Genomic DNA, 19,069 nt, shown 5'->3' on the forward strand with positions numbered 1-19,069 from the left:
CTGCCTCCCCATGTCGGTGGCACATAAAAAAAGCACCCACTACACTCTTGGAGTGGTTGGCGTTAGGAAGGGCATCCAGCTGTAGAAACATTGCCAGATCAGATTGGAGCCTGGTTTGCCAGTCCCCAGTCAAACCGTCCAACCCATGTCAGCATGGAAAACGGACGTTAAACGATGATGATGATGAAGAAGAAACAGGGAAAATAAGAACAGTCTTGCCATGAGACGAATTCTGAACATAATATCCAGCTTCATTTCACAAAGGTCAGCAGAACTTGTTGGACGTACCTTCTTGCATACTCTATCCCAGTCTCACACCAACAACTACACACACACACACACTCTCTCTCTCTCTCTCTCTCTCTCTCTCTCTCTCTCTCTTTCTCTCTCTCTCTCTCTCTCTCTCTCTCTCTCTCTCTCCCTCTCTCTTAAGTTCCAATCACCCATCCATTTACCTCAACATTTTCACAGAGAAAATGTTTGTTCAAAATCCTTGCTTCTTGAAATGATGTCCCTTTTGCTTCCAATCTTGATGTAACCCCACATTCTTCCGCAATTTAATTAGAGCTAGATTGGCCACCACCTAAGCAGATCTTAGGTGGTGGTGGTGGTGGTGCTTGAGGATCATCATCATCATCATCGTGGTTCTTATTGCTGTTGCTTAACCTCCAGGCCAGTCCTTATTGACCACACCTATGTATTGGGTCATCCCATAAATAATGCATTTTTTATATTTCTCTTATTTTTCAAAATTAAGATAAACAAACTTCTTTTTTAATCTAAAATATACTCTCCTTCATTTTCTACAATGCTCTTCTATCTATCTGGTAGACTTGCAAAGCCCCTCTTCCAAAATTCACTTGTCTGTGATGAAAAATACTCCTTTACTACTGTTCTGACCTCGTCTACAGAATTCATACTTTTTCCATCCAAATGACTTTGAAGACTGCAGAATAAACGATAATCAGATGGGGCAATGCCTGGTGAATATGATGGGTGGGGCATCGTTTCCCATTCAAACTGCTCCAGCCTTTCGAATGTCATCCTTGCTGTATGTGGCGGCGCATTATCCTCATGGAAGAACACCTTTCATCTTGAAACCAAAGACGGTCGTTTTTTCTTCAAGTGCTGACTTAAGGCGCTCAAGCTGCTCACAGTAGATCTCCTTTGTTATCATTTGACTAGGGTTTAAAATTTCAAAGTAGACTAAACCTTCCATATCCCACCAAACAGATAACAACACCTTACATGGGTGAAGACCTTCTTTAGCCTGGGGTGCCGGTGTTTCTCCTTTCCCTACCCACTGTCTTCGGCACTTGACATTTTTATAGAAAACCCATTTCTCGTCACCAATCACTATTCGGTCCAAAAAAGGTTCATTCATAAAACGTGACAGCAAAGAAAAGCACACATTCACTCTCTGTGTGCAATTAGACTCGGAAAGTTTGTGAGGAACCCATTGACCCAATTTGCTGACTTATCCGATGGCACGCAGGTATCAGTGAATGGTTGAATGACCCAATCCAAGCTTCTCTGCTAGTTCCTCAACAGTTACAATGGGATTTTGTTCCACTAGGATTTGCAGGACATTCTCATTGAGCTCTACAGATCTTCCAGGCTCATCTTCTAGTCTGTAGTTTCCAGCTCAGAATTTCTGAACCCATCGTTGACACTGGCTTACGCTTATTGTTCGATCCCCATATACTGCGTTAATATTCCTCACACTTTCCATTGCGTTGTTGCCTTTATTGAACTCATAAAACGAAATATGTCGAATATGCTCCTTTGTCACTTCTATTACAACTTTGAAAAAAATATAACTGTTAAAATCGAACTGCACTCTTCAAAACTTGCACTAAGAATAAGGACAAGGTAAAGTTACTACCTGCTTTTACAGCAAGTTGATGCAGGTAGTTTATCCCATCCCCCTCCAACTTTTAGATTATGTAATTGAAAACAAACCACATTATCTATGAGATGACTCAATATTTGTTTGAGACATAAGTGTATCTACATCTCCATTATCCAGTGTATTCTTCTTCCTTGGAAAATATACTGCAATCCTTTTATTCACTTTTCTACTTCTTCCTCTCTTCCTCTCCCCCCAAATATGATACTATAACCATTGCTGTTTCTCAACCCTCACCCCGTTTCAATCTGTATCTTCCTTACCTTACACCATGGTCATACACAATTTGTACTTATTTAGCCTGATTCCATGGTGTCTGTTCTTTCATCTGCCTTATTTCCATCGCTCATATTACCTCACTTACACTACTTCAGTCCTTGTTTGTATTTATATCTCCTTTACCCCAACCCATCGCCATACACTACCCATACTCACACAACCTTATTGTGCAGTGTCTCTTCTTTCACTTGTGTCTTATTTTCACCCTTTATATTACAATAAAACCGTTGCTTCTTACCGTTCTCTCTCTATCAATAATATCCACAGACGATATTCATTTGTTTTCCATCACGGATGTTGTTAGCAGTTATATTTTGGTCTGATGGCGCATGTGGTTATTATTGACTAAAACAATATGAGTTAACCTCCAATGAAAACCATCAACATCAGAAAAGGGAATGACAAATATGATGAGTCTGGTTCTGCGACTAAAAAGAGACAATCTTAATGGTCTTGACTGGGCACTGTGATGTTTTGCAAATTTATAATGGGAAATTCAAATTTGAAACCCATGAGATTGCAAGAGTATTTAAAAAGCAAAGACCCTAACAAGGTTTGTGTAATTGATAGACTCCAAGCTAAACATTTCCAAGATGATCAAAAAAGAACTCTTCCTCATCTTGGATTCCATCCATCATCAAAACCAATTCTACAAGCTTCATTTCAAATAGAATGTATTTGTATCAAAGACAATCAGCTCTCATTGTGCTTCACAAAAGATTGCCAAACCAAATTCCCTTGTAATGGTAGAACTTGTCCTTGGACAAGGAGCAGTAGAAAAAAAATCCATGAGATTCTTCCATAGTGTCATTGCAAGTTGAGTTACCAAAATAAGTGAGGATGTCATTATCTGAGAAAATTGCCATTTTCCTCTGAGAACATGGAAACAATTTAGCAGAAAATTATGAGAGCCATATATGTACTTTATTTGTTTCCTATTTGTCAGGTATACTCAACCATTTGAATGAGATGAACCTTGCAATGTAGAGATTCAAAGCAAACAGGTTGCAGTATCTCAATAGGGTTGAGGAATTTCAGAAAAAAACATCTTTTATTGGCAGCACAAATCTAAAAAATGGAAATTGCTCTCCAGTTTTCCTCTGGTTGTAGTAAAGATGGAAAAACAGTTGGAAATCAATCTGTCATTGAAAGAAGGAATTGGTAATCATCTGTCAGAACTTTACAATACATTGGTGATGTTCTTGCCAAAGGAAACTGTTGACAACCAGATCTGTAAACCATTCTTATCGGACATTAACAATAAGGAAAACCTTAAAGAGGTGTTGAGAGAACCACACAGTAGAGAAGCCAAGAAAATTATTTTCCTAATGTTTTTTTTTTCTTTCCTTGACAGAATTCTGGTTAAACCAGCTAACAGCAAACCCTCAATTAGAATCAATAATTCCATTTCCTATGACATATCTCTGCAAAGATGCATCTTCTACTAAGCTGCATCTAAAACATAAGACCAGCAACAGAACAGAATCGAGCATTGTTCATGACATGAGGCTGACACTCACAAATACGTAAGTCAAACATTGGGAAAAAACAAAAAAAAGTATCAGTAATTGTGTTGTCCTCTATTTCGTGCAAACTGCATTTGTTGTTAATTATGTGATGACAGTGATTTTCATCAAATTCATCATTGATTAACTGTATTTACTGACATGTAAGATGTACTGTTTTGCTCCCCACCAAAAATGGTTCAAAACCATCACCCCAGGTCCTACCGATATGTAACGTTGGGTCTTCCACAAACTTTATTGCATTAAAAACATTTTTTCCTGAATATGATCTGCTGAAACTGGGGTGCGTCTAATGCGTCTACGCTTCTTTTATGCCATCAAATACATAGACTACAGATTTTTTTTTTATGATCATATTTCCTTTTTCTTCTTTTATTACGATTTTCACTTGAATAGATAATATGTAAGAAACAAATTCAAACTGAACTTCGCCCATCTTTGAACATTATTATGGAAGGTTTAAGTGGGGACATTGGTTGATCCAGCTTCTCATGAGTATAGGAGCTGGAGTAACAAAAGGGGAAGAAAAATAGCATTGCACAAAGTGCAACTAAATCTCCTTCTTATACCCTGTTGCTTTTTGAAAGAGGAGAATACATTAGATTCATAGTCCTAGATACACTATGCCAAATAAAAGTTGGTCACAAATCAGGTGATTCACAAAGGAGCCATACCCAATGAATGGTGTAGCAGCACCATATTCAACTGCTACAGGTGTAAAGGTGATGCCTTAGATAGAAATAATTACAAAGGTATCAAATTGTTGGATCAGGTGATGAAAGTTACAGAGAGAGTCAAAGCCCAACTTTGGTGATATGCTGTGCTTGAGAAGAAGACCCTTCAAGCCAAGTGAAATCACAGTTGTGGCAGATACCTGTGTCATGCAAATGACACCTGTGCCAGTGGCACGTAAAAGCACCCATTACATTCTTGGAGTGGTTGGCATTAGGAAGGACATCCAGCTGTAGAAACCATGCCAAAACAGACTGGAGTCTGGTGCAGCCTTCTAGCTTACCAGCCCTGGTCAAACCATCCAACCCATGCCAGCATGGACAACAGACACTAAATGATGATGATGATGAGGATGATGATGATGATGATGGTGATGATGCTGACTGGAATGTCAATGATGTTAAGTTTGACAGATCAGAGCTGACCAAGGATAAGTGATAACAAAAATCAAATGAATTTTTCAGTAAAGTGACCAGAGGCCAACTAGAGAACCTTTAAGTAGTCAGTCGACCTTTTAGAAATAGCAGCTAAATTTCTCTCAAATGACACCTTGTACTATTTATCTGTTAGACAGTGGAGAATCTTACTTTATCTCTCATGGTTTCTATTTACAATTAACTGAATTAAGTGTCTCTTATGAGGACCTAACACAAAACAAAAGACAGGATATGATATCTTTAATTCTTCCTTTTCTTCCATTATATATATGTATATATACATGTGTGTGTATATATATATATATATATATATGTATGTATATACTTTGTTGTGTCATTTACAAGAACCATAAGGGGTTCTTGGTATCCTGCCACCAATTATCAAGGACCCTTAACCATAATTGCCTTTTTTTTTTTTTTTTTCTCAGCTTTAGCTGTTCATAAATTACAATTTGCTGTTATTTTGTGGCCGAAATAAAGAAACTGAGTGAAAATTGGACACCTGCAACTTTTTTTTATAACTAAATGTAAAATGGTAAAGTTGGAAGAATAGTAGAATGTTGTTAGATATATTGCAGATTTTATTTACATTCCTTCACATCATCATCATCATCATCATCATCATCATCATCATCATCATCATTTTAGTGTCCACTCTTCTTCCATGTTTGCATGGTTTGGATAGAATTTGTTGCCACAGATTTTCTATGACCAGGTGCCTTTCCTGTCATCAACTCTTATGAGGGGGTGCTGAAAAATTCCTGGCTTTAAGGGTACTGTGAAAGGCCTGGTTAGAAGCTCCACCTTCCAGGTTCTTTTACAGGGCTTACGAAAACTGAAGAACTGCTGCAATAAATGTGTGAATCTGAGAGGGGGATATGTTGAATAAAATCTTCCTGTATTTTCTCTAACTGAGCCTCCTGTGTTTTCTTTTACCCAAAACCAGGAACTTTTCAACATCACCACCCCACCTCCATACATGTTTTCGAGGTATGGTAATATTTCCTAATGGCCAGACATTATTTTTGGTGGAAGATTGGAAATGAATGACAACTGTGATTATCATTTAGCTCAATATTAGCCTGGATTGAACAAGCTTATAATTGAAAGGTTTCAGCCATGACCATCCCACCAAGGACTGCATAGTATATCTAAGACTGCACTGTATATCTAGGACTGCATTGTTCAATGTAGCTGTCCTTTTTCAAAGGTGGTAGGGTGGATTGATTTGAGAAGTATTTGGTGGATATTTCTAACAGGTCAAGCAATTGTGTAGAGGTTTACTTGTTCATTCAGTAGAAGACACAGTTCTTCTGCAAGTTCTCTTGAAGAATTTCATTCCTTTTCTTATTTCTTAATAAGTTTAAATGATGCTGGAAGAATACTTAAGGAATACATGGAAGAAAGAGTGAAGAAAGGATGTGTGTGTGTGTGTGTATGTGTCGGCCTGTCATTCTGTCTGTGCATGTGAGAGAGAGAGAGAGAGAGAGAGAGCTAGAAAAGAATATTAAAGAACTAGTTTAACATTTCCAGAGAAAAGTGTGACATGCATGTTGTGTACTTATTTTCCTTGTATATTTCTCAGAATTTCAACTTTTCCTCGAATTTCCTTTGAATTTATGCCATTTCATAAAGAGCATTCATTCCGTCAGAGAGGAAGACATTCACCGAAAGCTGAATGCAAAAATGGTTTAAGAAGAATTACATTTTAAGTATTATAATGTTAAAAAATTATATTTATGTTTTAAGAATTCTATTTTCAGTATTATGATTTTAAAATCATATTTCTGTTTTAAGAATTATATTGTTTCATTTAAATTCATGAAAAACTAATTTTTTAAAAATGCAAATTTACGCAGCCGTAGAAATCATGCAAAAGCGAACATTTGGGGTCTGACACAACTCTGCATTGTCGGACCCAGTCGAACTGTCCAACCCATGCAAGCATTATAAACAGATAATAAACGATATTTTTGATGATGATGATGATGATGATGATGATGGTGACAATGACAACAATGGTGATGATGACAATGATGATGGTGATGACGACGACAGTGGTGATGATGATGATGACAACGACGACAACGATGATGTTGATGATGCTGACGATGATGATCATGATCATGATCATGATGATAATGATGATGACAATGATGATGATGATGGTGATGGTGGTGGTGATGATGATGATGATGATGATGATGATAATGATAATGATGATGATGTTGATGATGATGATGGTGGTGGTGGTGGTGGTGGTGGTGGTGATGATGATGACAATGATGATGACGACAACAATGACGATGATGATAACGATGATGATGATGATGTTGATGATGATGATGACGGCAACAACAATGATGGTGACGATGGCGATGATCGTAATCATGACGATGATGAATGATGTTTTTTTTTCCTCTCAATATTTTGTGCTAAAGACAAAGAAACATCGGCAGAAACAAGCAGACACACATAGATTGCAATTTTATATTAAATTACACACAGTATTTTCTCGTTGCGATGTTTATTCTAGCTATCTGGCTATCTATCTAACAAGCTTCCCAAGACGCACACCCTTCCATTGTTCATAAATTACCAAGGGACAGCAAACATCATATCATCTGTATTCACAAGAGATAGTAACCAACTTTGAACTAATAACACATACATCAGGGCTTGCCAGAGAATATAGGATAATCTATTTTAAATATGGCCCCAGGTCAGAAATAATTCACCATAGAAGTAAAGCAAAATGCTTTCGATGGAGACATAAATTGATTGCATCAAAAAAGAAAGCCCACACACACCAAACACATGCATTCATCTACACAGACACACACACACACACACACACACACACACACGCATACACACCATCCACACTCACAGCTACACGGTGCGTGCGTGTGTGTGCCCATGTATGTATTTGTGAGTGTATCTGTTTGTTTGCATGTACGTATGTATGTATGCATGGATGGATGTATGGGGGCACCTGGCTTAGTGGTTAGGGTGTTGGACTCATAACCACAGGATTGTGGTTTCGATTCCTGGACTGGTGATGCATTGTGTTTTTGAGCAAGGCCCTTCATTTCACATTGCTTCAGGCTACTCATCCACCAAAAGTGAGTAAAGTAATCCTGCAAAAGAGTGGCTTCCTATCCAGGGGGAGAATATACACCAGAGAAACCAGGAAACCAGTCCTATGAGTCTATATGATTTGGGAAGGGCACCAAACTGTTAATCCATTAATTGTTAATTAACGAAGTTAACATTTTTGTTAATGATTTCATTTTTAAGCTAACTTTGGAAATCGTTATCAGACTAATTAACTTCCATTAACTCAAGTCAACTCAAGTTAACTTCTGTTAGCTTCAATTCAATTGAAGTTAACCGGTTTTATAGTTTTGGCACTTTTTAAAGGTGTTTTTAGGTGGATTTAGAACAAAAATTGATTTTCTTTTTTTTTTCTTCAATAAAAATTAACATTAACGGTTTATTGACAACTTCCATTACAGGAAATAATTAACTGATTAAAGGTTATTGAAGATAACTTTTGGTTAACGGATTAATGGTTAATGAAGTTAACTTTCGATTAATGGTGCCCACCTTTGCTTTTATGTATGTCTGCTTCTCAAAGACAGGCCTTCTCAGCTACAGGTGTGGTCACAGAGGCACCCCCATCTACCAATATGATATCCAGCATGTTCTTTTGTGCCCCTTGTGTAGCAGAGTGCATGGGTCAGCCAGTGGATGCATTCGGCATTGAAGGCTTGAAGGCTGACTCGTGGTCAGTGTAGAAGTCCTTGGGAGCCATATGAGGCAGTAAAAGTGATGGGGAGACCAAACTTGAGATGTTTCTTTGGAATGAAATGGGTTTAGGAAATGGTCTTATTTGATCACAAGTCAACTTCCACCAAGTAAGGATGTCCATATGCATGTATATATATATATATATGTGTGTGTGTGTGTGTGTGTGTGTGTGTGTGTATGAATTTACATATGTGCGTGTGTGTGTGTGTGTGTGTATGTTTCTATGTATATATTCAGGTATGTTAGTATGTATGTGCATGTATCATATATGTACAAAAGCTGATAGATTTCAGTTAATTAAACTGTGGAAATATGAAACATAAAAAAAATCCTTCATTTAAACAAATTCATATACTTTGACACACAATAACGTATATCCAACATATACATACATACTATATATATATATATATATATATATATATATATATATATATATACATGTATGCATATATATTCTTTTTTTACTTGTTTTAGTTATTTGACTGCAGCCATGCTGGAGCACCACCTTTAGTCAAGCAAATTGACCCCAGGACTTATTCTTTGTAAGCCTAGTACTTATCCTATCAGTCTCTTTTGCTGAACCACTAAGTTACAGGGACGTAAATACACCAGCATCAAGTTGTCAAGCGATGTTGGGGGGGGGGGACAAACACAGACTCATAAACACAGACACACGCACGTGCACGCATGCACACACACACACACATACACACACATACATATATATGACAGGCTTCTTTCAGTTTCTGTCTACCAAATCCATTCACAAGGCTTTGGTTGGCCCAAGACTATAGTAGAAGACACTTGCCCAAGACGCCACGCAGTGGGACTGAACCTGAAACCATATGGTTGGTAAGCAAGCTTCTTACCACACAGCCACTCCTTCACATATACACACATATATATATATATATATATATATATATATATACATATATATTCATAAAGAAGTGCTGATCTATGTGGTGGGAACCTGTGGAAGAGGTAGACCCAGGAAGACGTGGGATGAGGTGGTAGAGTATGATGCTCAGATGTTGGGTCTCATGGAGGTGATTTGCTGTGCTTGAGAGAAGATGTAAAGTGAAGTGAAATTGTAGTCGTGGCCAGTGTGGAGACATGTAAGAGACACCAAATACACTCTGTAGAGTGGTTGGCATAAGGAAGGGCATTCAGCCATAGTAAACCATGCCAAATCAGACTGGAATTTGGTGCAGTTCTTCAGCTTACCAGCCCCAGTCAAATCGTCTTATGCATGGTAGCATGGAAAACTGACGTTATATGATGATGATGATGTATGTATATTCTAGCATCTGATGAGATGGACATGTTCTACATGACCATGAAACTTTAAGTCATGTGGAGCTGAATCAAACTGTTATTAAGAATAGATGTAACTACAAACAAATGTATTCAGTGGCTACTGTCTTTCATTTTTTTCTCTCATTCACTTACATATATAAATATGTATATGTATATATATCATCATCATCATCATCATCATTTAACGTCCGCTTTCCATGCTAGCATGGGTTGGACGATTTGACTGAAGACTGGTGAAACCGGATGGCAACACCAGGCTCCAATCTAATTTGACAGAGTTTCTACAGCTGGATGCCCTTCCTAACGCCAACCACTCAGAGAGTGTAGTGGGTGCTTTTACGTGTCACCCGCACGAAGGCCAGTCAGGCGGTACTGGCAACGGCCACGCTCGAAATGGTGTCTTTTATGTGCCACCCGCACAAGAGCCAGTCCAGGGGCACTGGCAACGATCTCACTTGGCTTGCCGGGTCTTCTCACGCACAGCACATTTCCAAAGGTCTCGGTCAGTAGTCATCGCCTCGGTGAGGCCCAATGTTCGAAGGTCTTGCCTCACTCAGGTCTTCCTGGGCCTATCTCTTCCACGGGTTCCCTCAACTGTTAGGGTGTGGCACTTTTTCACGCAGCTATCCTCATTCATTCTCACCACATGTCCATACCAGTGCAATCGTCTCTCTTGCACACCACAACTGATGCTTCTTATGTTCAGCTTTTCTCTCAAGATACTTACACTCTGACGGGTATGCACATTGTCATTACACATCCAGCGGAGCATACTGGCTTCACTCCTTGCGAGCTTACGCATATCCTCAGCAGTCACAGCCCATGTTTCACTGCCATGTAGCATGGTTGTTCGTACACATGCGTCATACAGTCTGCCTTTTACTCTGAGTGAGAGTCCCTTTGTCGCCAGCAGAGGTAAGAGCTCTCTAAACTTTGCCCAGGCTATTCTTATTCTAGCAGCTACACTTTCAGCGCACCCGCCCCCACTACTAACTTGGTCACCCAGATAGCGGAAGCTACTTTATTAAAAAGTAGCAGAAATATCACAAAAGATGTTATTCAGAGTCTCACGTTCCTGTTTGTCGGACAGTTTTGTTAGAATGGAACAGAAACGACTATATAATCAAACATAATATAGTTTAAATGATACACTTTTGAAAATGGTGTTGTTTCATTGGTCCTTTCAACTAATGGTCTTAAGTATGCAGTGTGTGGAAACGTGACCAGAACTATAGTTTTGTAAAGATTTAATATGTATCTGTATGTGTGTGTGTGTGAGTATGTGTGTTTCCACCGTATCTCAAATTTACATGCTTCATAGGGCCATTATTGGTGACTGACACCTTTGGCAATGTGCTCTGCTTAAGAGGACCCATCAAGCCAAATGCATCTGTGCTGGTGGCACATAAAAAAAACAACCTTTGAACGTTGGACCTCATGGAGGCAAAGTGGCTGAGTTCCTTTTGAGAGTTGGGCCTGACGGAAGCAATGACCAAGACCTTTGGCATTATGTTGTGCTTGAGAAGAAGACCCATCAGGCCAAGCAGAATCACAGTCGTGGCAGATCCCTGTGTCATGCAAATTGGTACCCATGCCAGTGATATGTAAAAGCACCCATTATACTCTCAGATTGGTCGGCATAAGGAAGGGCATCCAGCCGTAGAAAACCATGCCAAATCAGACTGGAGCCTGGTGCAACCTTCCAGCTTGGCAGCCCCTCTTAAACCATCCAACCCATGCCAGTATGAACAATGAACGTTAAATGATGATGATGATAATGATGATGATATATATATATATATGTATGTATATATATTATATATGTGCAGGCATGGCTGTGTGGAAAGAAGTTTGCTTCTCAAACACATGGTTCCAGGTTCAGTCCCACTGTGTGCTACTTTGGACAAGTGTCTTCTACTAGAGTCTTGAGCTCACCAAAGCTTTGTGAGTGAAAGAAGTCTGTCGTATATGTGTGTGTATGTGTGTGTGTGTGTGCGTGTGTGTGTGAGCATTGCCTGACAACCAGTGTTGGTATGTTTACAACCCTGTAACTTAGCAGTTTGATAAAAGTGACTGATAAGAATAATGAATGCTGAGGTCAATTCACTTGACTAAATTTCTTCAAGGCAGTGCCCCAGCATGGCCACAGCCCAATGATTTGAAACAAGATTTATATAATTCCATCGTGACTCTGGCACCTGTGCACACACACACACACACACACATATGCACACACACACACACACACACACCCACACACGCATATGTACACACACACACGCATATGCACACAGACACACACACACACATGCACATACACACGCATGCGCGCACACACTCACACACATGCACACACTCACACGCATGCACAGACACACACACGCATGTATATGCACACATACACATGTGCATACATATGCACGTGCATACATATGCACGTGCATGCACATGTACATATACACATGTACATATACACATGCACACACACGCACGCGCATATGCACATGCACACACACACACATGCATGCACGTACACAGTCACTCACACTCACTCACACACACGTACACACACATGCACACACACTCACACACACACACACGTACACACACATGCACATCTGCACATACACACATACAAACACACACAGATACGTATTAAATCTTTACCAAACACTATTTCTAGCCACGTTTCAACACAGTTTCCACATTATTACAACTCGTTGAAAGCAGACCCAAGTTCAACAAATCTAAGTCCAGCCATTCAAAGATTCCAATTCCAACACAGTTTGCTCTCATTCAATTTCATGGCAGTCAAAACCATGCATGCTCTTTCATTCACTCGTTCTATTTAAATACACCGATCAATATTCAGAACAAATCCTCTCTACTGCTTGTTGGAAACGCTGAACTAAATGTGGCTTGCAGAAGGTTGGTATGGCAGAAATGACTTCATCATCATCATCTCATGCCCACTTTTCCATGCTTGTTTAGTCTACAGCTGGATGCCCTTCCCATCAATAACCCTTACATGCTTTCAGGCAAGGTAATATTTCCCCATGGCCAGGCAAGAATAAAAACAGACAACACTGCTTCTATGACAGTGATGCTCATTTACAATCATCACGTGATACCAAGACAAAGCTACACACACACATACACACACACACACATACACACACACACACATACACACACACACACAGACAGACAGACATACACATGCATGCATATGTATACATAATGGGCCATCTTTGGAGGTTACAGTTTCCGTCCCTCAAAATCCACTCACAAGACTTTGGTCAGCCAAAGGCTTTAGCAGAAAACACTTGCTCAAGGTGCCATGCAATGGGACTGAACTTGGAACCATGTGGTTGGGAAGCAAACTTCTTACCACACAGTCATGCCCGTGCCCACATATATATGTATATGTGTGTGCATGTGTATGTATGTGTATGTATGTATGTTTATACATCATGTATATATATATATATATATATACATACATACATATGTTTGTGTGTATGTGTGTTTATACATCGTGTGTGTGTCATCATCATCATCATCATCATCGTTTAACGTCCGCCTTCCATGCTAGCATGGGTTGGACGATTTGACTGAGGAATATATATATATATATATATATATATATATATATATATATATATATATATATATACATACATACATGTGTGTGTGTATTTATATGTATATGTATCTCTTATGCATATATTTTATACCTGTGTATAAACATATGTGTAGTACAAACATATGTATAATTATATGTGTACACACACACACACACACACATTGCGTATTGTCTCCGCCATGCTGACAGGAAAAACCAGGTTAAATGAATGAATCGTTTTAATCTCTACTTGATCTATTTAAAAGACATGCAAAGATATTTCAAAAGCATGGTAGAGGTTTTACACCCTCTGTCTTAATCTTTGTCTCTCTTCCTTTCTTTTTAGCACTTTTGGAAGAGGAAGAAGAAGAAGAAGAAGAAGAAGAAGAAGAAGAAGAAGAAGAAGAAGAAGAAGAAGAAGAAGAAGAAGAAGAAGAAGAAGAAGAAGAAGAAGATGAGGAGGAGGAGGAGGGGGAGGGGGGAGGAGGAGGAGGAGGAGGAGGAGGAGGGGAGATGAGGAGGAGATGAGGAGGAGGAGAGGAGGAGGAGAGGAGGAGGAGAGGAGGAGGAGGAGAGGAGGAGGAGAGGAGGAGGAGAGGAGGAGGAGAGGAGGAGAAGAAGTGGAGGAGGATTAGGGGAGGGGGGAGGAGATGAGGAGGGGGAGGAGAAGAAGAAAAAGAAGAAGAAGAAGAAGAAGAGGAGGGGAGGAGGAGGAGAAGAAGAAGACTGCAGTGTATAACTGGTACTTATTTAATCAACTCCAAAAGGATGAAAGACAAAGTCAACCTTGGCGGAATTTGAACTCAGAACATAACGGCAGACGAAATATCGTTAAGCATTTTGCCAGGCGTGCTAATGATTCTGCCAGCTCGCTACCTTAATTATCCTTTATTATTATGCAGATATTAAGGAAGCAATCTGGCAGAATTGTTAGCAAACCCAGCAACTGCTTAGCAGCATTTCATCCGTCTTTATGTTCTGAGTTCAAACTCTGCCAAGGTCGACTTTGCCTTTCTTCCTTTCGGGGGTCAATAAATTAAGTACCAGTTGAATACTAGGGTTGACGCAATTGACTTAACACCTCCCCACAAATTTCAGGCCTTGTGCGTACAGTAGAAAAGATTATTATGGTATTATGCAGATATCACCAGATATGTACAGTACAACACCAGGTGGAGCCAGTAGTCAGCCAATAACATACAAAAATAGATTTTGCATCGCAGACTGAGAGGGAATAACATTTTCCCTATGATGTTCTTGGAAATTTGTCACCCAAGTTATATTTCAGAATTTACCAAATTTTGAAGAAAAGATTCAACTCAGATTATTTATTAAATTATTTATTTATTTAAACCAAATGCTTCATAAATAAAACTACATAAAAAATCTTTCATTTCTGGGAGAATCATTTTGTTTTGACTCCTTCCCTCCAAACACAAGGAATGCTAGAAATAACAGCCAGTGTTGTAAAATTGGAATTTATTTGGTCCCTTTAGACTTTTTGGTGTTTTTAGTTTTCTTTTTCTTCTTCCGGAATGTTCCATAACCTTTACGTACCATTATTCCTCTCCACCAAGCTTGTACCTGTTTAAAAAGAGAAAAAGAAAGAATGTTACAACAACAACAACAACAAAAACAACAACAACAGCAACAACAAATGTTTCTTTCACGCTCCAATACTTTCTATTGCTTGTTTTAAGTCATGGCTGACAGGCATTCATACTTATTTCCCCCCTTTTTTTCTGTTTTAACTGTTAACCCTGTATTCCTTGGTACATATGGACATCTTATATTATAATAGGACACAAACAAACCAGCACAAGTTATCAAGTAGTGGGAAGAACAAAGACAAACACAATGAAACACACACACACACACACACGTGTGTATATATATATATATATATATACATGTATATACAGGTGCAGGAGTGGCTATGTGGTAAGAAGCTTGCTTCCCAACCACATGGTTTTGGGTTCCATCTCACTGCATGGCACCTTGGGCTAGTATCTTCTACTATAATCTTGGTCCAACCAAAGCCTTGTGAATGGATTTGGTAGACGAAAATTGAAAGAAGCCCATTGTATATATGCCCATTGTATATATGCCCATTGTATATATGCCCATTGTATATATGCCCATTTTATATATATGTATGTACATATTTGTGTGTCTGTGTTTGTCCCCCAACATTGCTTGACAACCAATGTTGGTGTGTTTACATCCCCATAACTTAGAGGTTCGGCAAAATTGACCAATAGAATAAGTACTAGGCTTACAAAGAATAAATCCTGTGGCCAATTTCTTCGGCTAAAGGCAATGCTCCAGCATGGCCGCAGTCGAATGACTGAAACAAGTAAAAGAATACATGACAGGCTTCTTTCAGTTTCCGTCTACCAAATCCACTCACAAGGCTTTGGTCAGCCCCAAGCTATAGTGGAAGACACTTGCCCAAGGTGCCACACAGAGGGACTGAACCCAGAACCATGTGGTTGGGAAGCAAGCTTCTTACCACACAAGAAGAGAAATATTTTCAATATCAAGGCTAAATGTTATTGTATTAGGAACATCTTTTTGGCAGAACTGAGAGTTCTAAAGGGAATTAGATGAGAGATTTGGAAACATGTAAACAAACATTGAAACATAAAGGTTGGCAGGTAGAGGATAAGGAAGGAATAAGATAAAGGCAGGGGGTGGGGACGGGGTGGGGAAGAGACACAGACAACCGGAGAAAGAGAGAGGCAGAGAGAAGGTAGTAAGGATGCATCTTTGTATTAACCATTTCAGAACTCTTCACTGTCTGCAAGGAAACAGGTGCAACAATTAAAATGATAAGTCATTAAGTTCGAGTAGTAGTAGTAGTAGTAGTAGTAGTAGTAGTAGTAGTAGTAGTAGTAGTAGTAGTAGTAGTAGTAGCAGCAGTAGTAATAGTAGTAATAGTGGTGGTGGTGGTGGTGGTGGTGGTGGTGGTAATAGTAGTTGTTGTTGTTGTGGCGGTGGTATTATTATTATTATTATTATTATTATTATTATTATTATGATTATTATTATTGCTAATTAAAGAGCAGAGTTAAACAGTGCAAACTAATCAATAACAGGTATTAAGCTTAGCGCTAGAAAAGCAATTGTCGATTGATTATTCCTACTTCAGCATCTCAAATTAGATTTAAATGTTGACCAGCCTCAGGTCTTTCCCAATACATAAATACATAAATAAACACACACACACACACACAACCCAGCTCATTATCTCTGCCAGAGCCAAGAGGCTCCTTAGTGCCTTCTCCCTCATAAGACTCCATGCAAATGGAGGATGTAACTACTACGACAACAACAAATGCCCTTTTGTTCACAGCAATTTGTTTTTCCTTTTTTTTTTCTTCCTTTGTCTTGGAGGGTTTTTCTGTGCCAATTCTGAACTCCTTCAATTCACTGTAATGACATCCATCATGTCACACCGTTCCACCTTCATAATACTTCAGCATTGTTGTTCTTGAGTATTAATCAGCAGACATAGAATCTTCCACTCCTTGTTTTGTTTTTGGTGGGGGGGGGGGGGTTGTATTTTGGACATATTCCAAAACAAGAAAACAATTCATTGGCAAATGAGTGATCTAAATTTTATTAGCCTCTCACCACCACCACCACCACCACCACCACCACCATCATCATCATCATCATCATACAAGCACTCTTTTCAGATTAGGATCATCATGATAGCCTTTCTTTTATTTGTTTCAGATATTGGACTGTGGCCATGCTGGGGCACCACCTTGAAGGGTTTAGTCAAACAAATTGACTACATTGCATAATTTTTAAAGTCTGGTACTTATTCTATTGGTCTCTTTTGCCAAACTACTAAGTTAAGGGACATAAGCAAACCAACACCAGTTGTCAAACACACACACACACACACACACACACACACACACACACGCATAAAAACATATATGTCAGACTTCCACACAGCTTCTGTCTACCAAATCCACTCCCAATGCTCTGGTTAGCCCAGGGCTATAGCAGAAGACCTTTGGCCAAGGTTCCACACAATGGAACTGAACCTGAAACCACATGGTACCAAAGCCTATGTCTTTATCCAGGAATTTTTTTTTGTGTGTGTGTATGCTGGTGGCACATAAAACGCACTATCTGAACGTGATCGATGCCAGTGCCCCCTGACTGGCTCCCGTACCAGTGGCACATAGAAAGCACCCACTACACTCTCAGAGTGGTTGGCGTTAGGAAGGGCATCCAGCTGTAGAAATCCTGCCAGATTAGATTGGAGCCTGGTGCAGCCATCTGGTTCGCCAGTCCTCAGTCAAATCGTCCAACCCATGCTAGCATGGAAGGCGGACGTTAAATGATGATGATGATGATGATGATGATACATACATACATATATATATATATATCTAACCCATGCCAGCATGGAGAACGAACGTTAAATGAGGATGATGTGTGCGTATTTTTATATTTTGCCAGGCTAGAAACTGACAGCAAATTGAATAATATATCCAAGTTATTCACTCAGATCAAAAGAATTCATATTGTCTTCATTATAAGTTTCTTTTATTATTATCATCATGATCATTATTATTATTATTATTATTATTATTATTATTATTATTATTATTATTATTATTTCCTTTGCACAGCTTCTAACGCTGGAGATGTATTATAGTGTCAGCTGTTCACTACCAGTGAACTAAGGTAACACCTCTTATTTTTCGAGCACCTTCCAGAGTATTCCAGCGGTTCCAAGCAGTGCTGTTTTCTGCAAGTGCTCCACCCTTATTGCAGCCCCTATTTGTTCCACTTACTTCTCGAGGCTTTTGCTCACTGTTCCCAGGGATCCGACACTTATTGGTATTACTGCTACCTTTTCCATCGACCATAAACTGCTTAACAACTGCTTCCCAAGCTAACCTGTCATATCTATCATCTTTTCTTTCTTCCTTATCACATACCTTGTTGTCAGCTGGGCATGCTATGTCTATGATCCAGCATAGTTTGCTTTCTTTCTCAATTAAGACTATATCTGGCTTCCTATTCTCAATCTCATGGTCGCATTGAATCATAAAATCCCATAGGATTTTTGCATTTCTATTTTCGATGATGCCTTCAGGTTTGTGGTCATACCAATTTTTTGCTCTGTCAAGTCCATACTTGTTGAAAAGTATCCAATGGACAAGCCTGGCTATATTGTCGTGGCGTCTCTTATATTCCTTCTGGGCTAGTGGCATACGTTGGCTGATAATATGACATACGGTTTCACCATTTTATTATTATTATTATTATTATTATTATTATTATTCTTCTTATTATTATTTAATCCTAGTTCTTGAAGATTTTTGGCTTAGTGATTAGGGTATTTGGCTCTTGATTGTAAGGTTATGAGTTCAATTCCAGGTGGCACGTTGTGTCC

At 39.1% G+C, this 19,069-nt stretch overlaps 1 protein-coding gene across 1 annotated transcript in view; it reads right to left on the reverse strand.

Annotated features, from left to right (window-relative positions):
• Window positions 1-15,106: 15,106 nt before the first annotated feature.
• The window catches only part of LOC106875816 (dynein regulatory complex protein 9), a 144,990-nt gene continuing 141,027 nt past the window's right edge, over window positions 15,107-19,069 (reverse strand). Inside the window, exon 9 of the mRNA XM_014924096.3 lies at window positions 15,107-15,228. Coding sequence (XP_014779582.1) covers window positions 15,124-15,228 — 105 coding nt within the window. The 3' untranslated portion in view covers window positions 15,107-15,123. The remainder of the gene's footprint in view (window positions 15,229-19,069) is intronic.

This window comes from Octopus bimaculoides, chromosome 7 (assembly GCF_046866305.1).
Source record: "Octopus bimaculoides isolate indiv1 chromosome 7, ASM4686630v1, whole genome shotgun sequence".
Classification (NCBI taxonomy): Eukaryota; Metazoa; Mollusca; class Cephalopoda; order Octopoda; family Octopodidae; genus Octopus; species Octopus bimaculoides.